Below are 9,914 nucleotides of genomic sequence, written 5' to 3'. Positions count from 1 at the left end.
TCAAGTAGTCATCATATTGATCTAGCCAAACGTTCATAACGTCTGCATCTGCTCCTGCAATAGGTCTGTCACCTAGCGGTGCATCAAGGACATAATTCTTCTGTGCAGCAATGAGGTTAATTCTCAGATCATGGATCCAATCCGCATCATTGCTACTAACATTTTTCAACATAGTTTTCTCTAGGAATATATAAAAAATTAAACAGGGAGCAATATCGCGAGCAATTGATCTACAACATAGATATGCTAATACTACCAGGACTAAGTTCATGATAAATTAAAGTTCAGTTAATCATATTACTTAAGAACTCCCACTTAGATAGACATCCCTCTATTCCTCTAAGTGATCATGTGATCCAAATCAACTAAACCATGTCCGATCATCACGTGAGATGGAGTAGTTTTAATGGTGAACATCACTATGTTGATCATATCTACTATATGATTCACGCTCGACCTTTCGGTCTCTGTGTTCCAAGGCCATATCTGTTATATGCTAGGCTCGTCAAGTTTAACCTGAGTATTCCGCGTGTGCAACTGTTTTGCACCCGTTGTATTTGAACGTAGAGCCTATCACACCTGATCATCACGTGGTGTCTCAGCACGAAGAACTTTCGCAACGGTGCATACTCAGGGAGAACACTTATACTTTGACAATTCAGTGAGGGATCATCTTATAATGCTACCGTCAATCAAAGCAATATAGGATGCATAAAAGATAAACATCACATGCAATCAATATAAGTGATATGATATGGCCATCATCATCTTGTGCTTGTGATCTCCATCTCCGAAGCACCTCCATGATCACCATCGTCACCGGCGCGACACCTTGATCTCCATCAACATCGTTGTCGTTTTGCCAATCTTATGCTTCTACAACTATCGCTACCGCTTAGTGATAAAGTAAAGCATTACAGTGCGATTGCATTGCATACAATAAAGCGACAACCATATGGCTCCTGCCAGTTGCCGATAACTCAGTTAAAAAACATGATCATCTCATACAATAAAATTTACCATCATGTCTTGACCATATCACATCACAACATGCCCTGCAAAAACAAGTTAGACGTCCTCTACTTTGTTGTTGCAAGTTTTACGTGGCTGCTATGGGCTTAGCAAGAACCGTTCTTACCTACGCATCAAAACCACAATGATAGTTTGTCAAGTTGGTGCTGTTTTAACCTTCGCAAGGACCGGGCATAGCCACAATCGGTTCAACTAAAGTTGGAGAAACGGACACCCGCCAGCCACCTGTGTGCAAAGCACGTCGGTAGAACCAGTCTCGCGTAAGCGTACGCGTAATGTCGGTCCGGGCCGCTTCATCCAACAATACCGCCGAACCAAAGTATGACATGCTGGTAAGCAGTATGACTTATATCGCCCACAACTCACTTGTGTTCTACTCGTGCATATAACATCAACGCATAAAACCAGGCTCAGATGCCACTGTTGGGGAACGTAGAAATTTCAAAAAAAATTCTACGCACACGCAAGATCACGGTGATGCATAGCAACGAGAGGGGAGAGTGTTGTACACGTACCCTCGTAGACCGTAAGAGGAAGCGTTAGCACAACGCGGTTGATGTAGTCGTACGTCTTCACGATCCTACCGATCAAGTATCGAACGTACGACACCTCCGAGTTCAGCACACATTCAGCCCGATGACGTCCCTCGAACTCCGATCCAGCCGAGTGTTGAGGGAGAGTTTCGTCAGCACGACGGCGTGGTGACGATGTTGATGTTCTACCAACATAGGGCTTCGCCTAAGCACCGCTAAAATATTATCGAGTTGGACTATGGTGGAGGGGGGCACCGCACACGGCTAAGTGACGATCAACTTGATCAACTTGTGTGTCTAGAGGTGCCCCCCTGCCCCTGTATATAAAGGAGCAAGGGGAGAGGTGGCCGGCCTAGGAGGAGGGCGCGCCAAGGGGGGAGTCCTACTCCTACCAGGAGTAGGACTCCTCCTTTCCTTGTTGGAGTAGGAGAGAAGGAAAGAGGGGGAGAGGAATAAGGAAAAGTGGGCTGCACCCCTTGTCCAATTCGGACCAGAGGGGGGGCGCGCGCCTCCTTCCTTTTGGCCTCTCTCCTCTATTCCCGTATGGCCCAATAAGGCCCATATACTCCCCGGCGAATTCTCGTAACTCTCCGTTACTCCGAAAAATACCCGAATCACTCGAAACCTTTCCGATGTCCGAATATAGTCGTCCAATATATCGACCTTTACGTCTCGGCCATTTCGAGACTCCTCGTCATGTCCCCGATCTCATCCGGGACTCCGAACTCTTTCGGCACATCAAAACTCATAAACTCATAATATAACTGTCATCGAAACCTTAAGCGTGCGGACCCTACGGGTTTGAGAACAATGTAGACATGACCGAGACACGTCTCCGGTCAATAACCAATAGCGGAACCTGGATGCTCATATTGGCTCCCACATATTCTACGAAGATCTTTATCGGTCAGACCGCATAACAACATACGTTGTTCCCTTTGTCATCGGTATGTTACTTGCCCGAGATTTGATCGTTGGTATCTCAATACCTAGTTCAATCTCCTTACCGGCAAGTCTCTTTACTCGTTCCGTAATACATCATCCCGCAACTAACTCATTAGTTGCAATGCTTGCAAGGCTTAAGTGATGTGCATTACCAAGAGGCCCAGAGATACCTCTCCGACAATCGGAGTGACAAATCCTAATATCGAAATACGCCAAACCAACAAGTACCTTCGGAGACACCTGTAGAGCACCTTTATAATCACTCAGTTACGTTGTGACATTTGGTAGCACACAAAGTGTTCCTCCGGTAAACGGGAGTTGTATAATCGCATAGTCATAGGAACATGTATAAATTATGAAGAAAACAATAGCAACAAACTAAACGATCAAGTGCTATGCTAACGGAATGGGTCAAGTCAATCACATCATTCTCCTAATGATGTGATCCCGTTAATCAAATGACAACTCATGTCTATGGTTAGGAAACATAACCATTTTTGATCAACGAGCTAGTCAAGTAGAGGCATACTAGTGACACTCTGTTTGTCTATGTATTCACACATGTATAATGTTTCCGGTTAATACAATTCTAGCATGAATAATAAACATTTATCATGATATAAGGAAATAAATAATAACTTTATCATTGCCTCTAGGGCATATTTCCTTCAGTGGCCATCTTCGTCCGGCGACTTGCAGGCATGCTTGCGCTGTCCCAGGGCGACATTGTCGTCGAAAATCAGCAGAGTTGAGAGCACCTTCAGCATGGCGTTCTCAAACTCGAGCTGCATGCAATCTGTACGCGGCGGCAGGGAGAGAGCTCGGCCGGTGCATGAGAAGAAAGCATCTATTGGGTCCTGCTCTGGTGTGACTTGACGTGGCAGTAGAGGTGGTATAGCTTGGCGTTGCAGGACAATTCTAATTATAACAGGGCTTATTTAGGGGAGAGCCTTTCCCTTGACAATTTCAAAAATATATAACTAACATAATTAGCGTTCAATTCTAAAAATACCTGGTAAATTACAGAGAAAGAGAAACGAAGAACAACTCATCCAGTTGTCCGGTGGCGCTGGTGGCCCTTGTCGTAGCCTAACTGGATCCGCCCCTCCATGAATATTCTTCCTTGTTGCCAGTGGGTGCTCGGCACGCGGTCTTGTAGGGTGTGTTTGGTAACATTCTCAATCTAGCATGGTTGTTCTTCTTTGATACATTTTGAGTGTAGACATCTAGAGTACATGCACTTGCTATCTTTGATAGCAGTGTATGTGCTGAGACTTTATTTGGCAGCCTAAATCTGTTTAGACATGCTGAACAATTTGAAATCCGAATAAATTATTTGAATGGTGAATAATTTTTTTAACATTTTATGAAAATTTTGAACCAATTTTGGAATTTTTAACATTTTTTTTAAAATATAAACAAATTTCGAATAATCTGAACAGTTTTTGAATATTTTAAATAAAATTTGAAAATCTAATCATTTTTTGAAATTTTTGAATTTTTTAAACAAATTTCTAAGCAATTTTGTAAATGTATACAAAATTTGATATTCTGAACATTTTTTTCAAATTTATATAAAATTTTAAAATATTAATATTTTTGAAATTCAGGAAAAAAAATGAAATTTTTTAAAAATTCTGAACTTTTTTGAGAAATTGTTTTTTTATTTAAAGTATTTTTTGAAAATTCAAACAATTCTTGAATTTGTGAATATTTTTTTAAAACACTTCGGTCATGTATACTGACAAGCGAACGGATGTTGGTATATTCTCTCTTCGTGTATGCTACAAGGGTATTTGGTTGAGCTCATGCATGCTGAGGAGGCCCCGTGCAGGGTACCAAACATCCAAAAATGGGTTGAGTAGAAATTTTTTGCCCTCATGCACCCTACCAAATACACCCGTACAAATGAAGAGGTGCACCTATAGTGAATATGATTGATCATTCTGGCTTATGATTTGACCCGAGAAAGAAATTGAGAAATGGGCCTATAGTCGTTGGTTGATGCGAGTAAGAAAACACACTCCGGGATTAAGGAGTCTTTCATTATTTTTCAGCACAGTTCTTCGTTTCCGACTGTTTCAACGATTTTGCTCACTTCGAGAGCTCGCTGTAGTGCACGTCCGCGGAGGTATCGAGGGTGCATGTACGGTAAAATCGCCCCTAGCTATCACCAACTAGCATGTGCCCTCACGGACCGATGACTTCAACTTGGTCGCAACATCATGAACGATCACCATTCTGCCATATCGGTCAAGACCACTATAAGCATGTTCGATGATTTCATCGACACCAGAGAGCGGAGACATATATAAGAGAGGAACGGTCCCGAGAGTATGGCTAACTTGACAAGTTTGATACTGCATGCATGTCAAGTGTGCTTGAATTGACCACCGCCCAACGACCAGCCTTAGATGCATCACCGAACAACACCCCCATCCCGCCACCGGCAACTCTCCTGACCAGCCATATCACGACAACCCAGGTGCTCCAGTCTAGAGGCCACATATCCAAAACGGTACTTCCACCGCAGAAAATGACGCTAAGGGGAGCAATGCTACACCTATGAAAGATTAGAGGAGTTTACATAAATGATGACGTGTAATGCTGTGATTGGGGATAGGGGAGAGGATGGCCCCATCATGATGAAATTCCGGGCGAGGCAAGAGGATTTGTTGCAAGGTTACGTAGGTGTCCAGCAAGGATTACACAGGTGTAGTGTTGATCTCACAAGTCGGAGAGTTATGTTTTGAAGACGGGTTAGAGAAAATATAATAGTAGGCTTATAGTCCGCCTACATGGTATTTTTGCATATGTGCAAGAGAAAGACATAGAAAAAGGTATCAACATTATAGCTAACATTATATTATATAAGTGATGGATGTAAATGACACTGCAACATCATATAGCTAGCAGTTGGCTATACTATTAACCATACTGTTAGAGATGCCCTTACCACTCTCTTGGAGGCTGTCGGGAGATGGCCTCCCTGTTGATCCTTGAAAGAAAGCCTTGGATTTCCGGCCTAACTAAAGCTAGGGAGGAGGAACAGATCTTTAGTCCCTGATGCCCTCTTTTTCTCTGCCATGCCCTCTTTTGCTGCCGTTGAATCATTGCAACTTGAGATGCTCCGAGGATTACATGCGGAGGAGCATGAAAGGGGAAATAAGACTTTATACTAAATCAGCGACAAGTAATATGAAGCGAACCAAATACAGTAACACGCAAATTATTTGGCATGGCCGACATTTTGGCAGGCTGAGCTGAGTGCACAAACGAAACAGGCCCATATATATTTTCACCATCATATACGTATACACAAACTGAACACACTGATACACTTGTCACCATGGCTCTAGATCCATGAACACCGTCCATGCACCGACGGCCACTGCCGATCATCATCACTTACGCCGCGACCCGACCCTGGACAGCGCGGTCATCCGCTTGAGCACCCTGGAGATCTTGGACAGGCTCGGCTTGCCGCCCCCGAGGTTCATCTTCCTCGTCGAGAACTTGAGCGCCTGCAGGCAGCACAGCTGCCGCACCGGCCCTTCGTCCTCGTCTTCCGTCTCCTCCTCCTCGTCGACGGATTCTTCTTTCGCCTTGCTGCTGCCGCCGCCTCGGAGCTTGGTGTCGCCGGCGACGGCGACGGCGACGGCGCTGCTGCTGCCGCCCCCGGTCTCGTACGCCTCCCAGAGCATGTCCATGTCGTCCGCGCACGCCCCGGCCACGGCGCCGTCGCGGCAGACCTTGAGCTGGATCCGCTCCTCGTACAGCTTGCACGCCAGCGTCCGCTTCCACTCCTTCCCCTTGGACGGCGACCCCTCGCAGGCGCCGCCGGCGAGGTTCTCCGACGAAGTCCGGGTGTGCACCCGCCGCGCAATGGACGTCGACCTCAGGGGACCCTCCCCGCCGTCCGCGTCCTCCTGCTCCTGCTCTTCCTGCGGCTCTGACGCGGGCTGCTGCACATCTTCTTGGTGGTCTTGTCCGTCAGGCTGCGCATCTTCTTCGACCTCCACGCCCTTGCTCCTCTGTTCTTGCTGGTCTTTGATGCATTCTTCTTCCACCTTCGACGGCACCAATTCTTCCTTGACATCTACAAGCTCCTCCTCTGGTAATTGCTTCCGGTCAGATTCTTCTTGAGCAAGCTGGTCTTCTTCACTCTGTTTTTGGTCGCAAGATTCAGTCTCCAATGGCACGGCTTCCTCCACGACCTTGAACGATTCCTTCTCGAAACAGATTTCCACCGGATTATCCTCGATTTCACCAAGAACTCCCTTCACATTCCCAGATTCCCATTGCCTTATTCGCTGAGAAATCGAAGAATGTGGCTTGCCGACCCGCTCAGGTGTCTTCGTCTCCATTGCTGACAGAGGAACAGGGTCACACTCCAACCTCTTCTCCTCAACCGTGTCACTACTGAATCCCTTTCTCTCTGGCAAGTTTACACTCTGTCCTTTGCTGATGGATTTCTCCTGCTCTTCCATCTCTGGCATGAATATCTCACCTGGAACTGGAAAGCAATGCTCCGAAGAAGAAGACAAAGATTCGGGAGCCTTCTTCAGATCCTCAGACACTACATTTTTCTCCTGAATTTCATCCATGAAGCTGAAGGTATCTTGTTCATAGAATTCCCCATTGCTCAGGAAGCAGATCTCTTCTCCACGAAGACTCTGCAACGGCAGCTCAACGGCGAACTCCTCCCGGGCGGCAGGCAAGAAGCTCTCCCTCCCCTGTTCCAGAAGAAAGCAAGAAGCACCACCAGCGTCACGCACCTCGCCCACGAACACGACCTCGCCGACGCCGGCCGGGCCGAGCACGAAGGAGCAGAGCTGGCCGAGCAGCCCGAGCCCGCCGTCGGGCCTTAGCCCGGCGCAGAGCGCGGCGACGGCGACGCCGCAGGTGCTCCCGAGGCACCGCGCCCCGGCCCACCCCGGCGCGGCGTACGGGGCGGCGGTGAGGAGCACGACGAGGAGGAGCGCCGTGGAGAGCAGCAGCGGGCAGAAGAAGGCGGCGAGCGCGAGCAGGCCGCGGTGGAAGAAGAGCGCGTAGGCGGCGTGCAGCGGGTGGGCCGCGAGGAACGCCGCCGCGCCCAGCAGGTCGTGGAGCACGCAGAACGCCAGCGCGCTGCCGCCGTCGATCCGCGCCATTGTCGTCTTCTTCCTCCTCGATCTCCACCGCCCTCGCCTCGCTCGCGCGCGTGGGTGGGTGGACGCCGCAGTGCGGTGGGCTTTGTCGTCTCCTAGCTGGCTCGCTGGCTGGCTCGCTGGCTACCGACGCGACGCCATTGCGCCTCGGATGCTCCGTGGTTTGCAGCTAATAAAGCGGAGGCTCGGACCGGAGCGGAGGCTCGCTGACGCTGACATGGTTGGTCAGCGAGCTCTGCATGCGGAAGTACGTCCACCTACGCGCTGCAGTACGAGCGCATTTCGTCAAGGGCGTCCTTACGAGGTCGGTAAACCCATCCCTCTGGTGTGATCATATTGCCGAAGTACACCACTTGAAACACGGCGCAAACAGTTCAATGCAAACCCATGGACAAAAACATATTAATTGTCTTTTAAAAGGATTAATTGTGTTTTTCAAGGAGGATAACCCTATTTCTGCATGCATATATTATTAATTATCTGATAATAAATTGTCAATGCCCAACCAATTGATTTATATGAGGAAAAAAAGAGGTCATTCAAATCGAAGGCGAGATCAAGGGGCTTCATAAGGAGAATGTGCATACTTGTTGTTGAAGCCACCATTGTCGGCAACCTCCCTACCACCTCGCGCCTTCTTGTTATCCGGATCCTGGTGTTGGGTGAGCCCAAGGCCTGCCAATCGCACTGGAGAAACGCCGGAAGTGAGTTTAGGACCTCGCCCTCTTTGCACCCGGCCATTTTGGGATTCTCATCATCGGCAGAGGGAGGGAGGGAGGGTGGACGAAGGATCCGCCGTTGCAACCACATCATCCATGCCCAAATGCATACGTCGACCAACGGGCCAAGAGCCCAACTGCCTCTGTTGCTAGTCCCAAAAGAGGGAGGGGAAGGGGAAGGGGAAGGGGAGGAGGATGCCGGTGACTACTAAGGCTGTGAGGGGCGCCGCCACTCCAGGGCCGCCTCTACGAGGTCGAGAGCCGCACCGATCAAGGCCACCACCACGCTATGGGACACAAAGAAGCCCAGCCACAACCATTGACCAAGTACCCTCCTTTGGCGGCGAGGTGAGAGAGGGAAGATGAGGGCGGTGGCGGCGACGATGCCTAGGGCTTCGCAGGTGCCGCCCTTCGAAGGACGACCAAAACTCTAACATTTTTCTCCGTTTTCATATACAAATTATCCTCGACTTTGTGCATCACAATGATGCAAAGACAAGGGTTTAACCTCCTTTTTTTTTCTAAGAAAAAGGAAACAATACAAATTGTCCTAAATTGTGTCCTAGTTCCGCCAGGACTTTGCGGAACAATTATTCCCTTTTTTCCACTCTGCAACCACCTTCCAGTACAAGCACAAGGAGCGTTACAAGAAGCTAGTAAGCAGGAATTAGCTAGGGCGGCCATGATGAATGATTATGCTCCCCTTTGTCCTCGTCGCCGTTGTCAAAGCCGCCCTGCCCTAAGAGCAGCGCTATCCAAAAGCGGTTAGACAGCCGTGCTAGGGCAGCACGGCGGCGTCTTGTCAAACTTGCTTTTGATCAATTATTATCACCGCAGTGAGTACGTACCGGCAGTGAAAACGATGTGACCGACCTAAATCTCATGATTGAAGGAGTGGTACGTACTCGACGCTGCCGCGGCCTCTGTTCGCTGCCATGCATGCATGCATGCATGCACCTCTCCTTCAATAATGATGGACGTGCATTTAGAGCATCTCCGGCCATTGGTCCCTCAAAAAAACGCTAAAAATCGTCTTTTGAAGACGCACCAGCGCAAATCGCGGCAGAGAGGCGCGGATACTCGCGATCTTCGCACGCCGCGCCGCCTCGATGGGCGGTGGTGGCATCGGGACTCCGCCGGCGCTGATCCTCCATGATCCGGGCACCCGCATGTCCGGCGGGACCGGGTACTCGGTCTTGAAGAGGAGCCGAGCTTCATCCTCGTGAAGGTGGCGGCGGCCGAAGCCGTTCACCGCCGCGCCGTCGTCTGGGAAGCGCTCAACCATGCTTTGAGCTAGAGACGGCGAGAGGAGAGGGAGGAAAGGGGGAGAAATGGTGCGTCGGCGGTGGAGACTCTATGCGTGTCACCGGCGCGCTGGGGGTCGGCTTATACAGGCGGTGGCGCCGCGCGTACGAGTGGCTGCCGCGTGTACGCATGGCGGGCGAGGGGAAGCGCGTCGTCCGGTCTTCACTGCGCCGCCTGTGAGGCATCAATGAAGGAGGCTGACCGACGCGGCAGCGTGCGGCAGCTTTGGC

At 49.3% G+C, this 9,914-nt stretch overlaps 1 protein-coding gene across 1 annotated transcript; it reads right to left on the bottom strand.

Moving 5' to 3' along the window:
• Nucleotides 1-5,709: 5,709 nt before the first annotated feature.
• On the bottom strand, nucleotides 5,710-7,863 carry LOC125535256 (acidic leucine-rich nuclear phosphoprotein 32 family B protein). Its single transcript, XM_048698307.2, has one exon. It carries the CDS (start codon nucleotides 7,661-7,663, stop codon nucleotides 5,915-5,917), a length of 1,749 nt encoding a protein of 582 aa, XP_048554264.2. The 5' UTR covers nucleotides 7,664-7,863; the 3' UTR covers nucleotides 5,710-5,914.
• Between the last annotated feature and the right edge of the window lie 2,051 nt (nucleotides 7,864-9,914).

The sequence above is a fragment of the Triticum urartu genome, chromosome 2A (genome assembly GCF_056163025.1).
Source record: "Triticum urartu cultivar PI428250 chromosome 2A, HENAU_Tu73, whole genome shotgun sequence".
Lineage (NCBI taxonomy): Eukaryota > Viridiplantae > Streptophyta > Magnoliopsida > Poales > Poaceae > Triticum > Triticum urartu.
The sequence above is the reverse complement of the archived record's forward strand: the minus strand, read 5'-3'. Positions and strand labels throughout refer to the sequence as shown.

Excerpts from the sequence above, each read along its gene's own strand:
- LOC125535256 (XM_048698307.2), bottom strand. The coding sequence starts at position 7,663 with ATGGCGCGGATCGACGGCGGCAGCGCGCTGGCGTTCTGCGTGCTCCAC.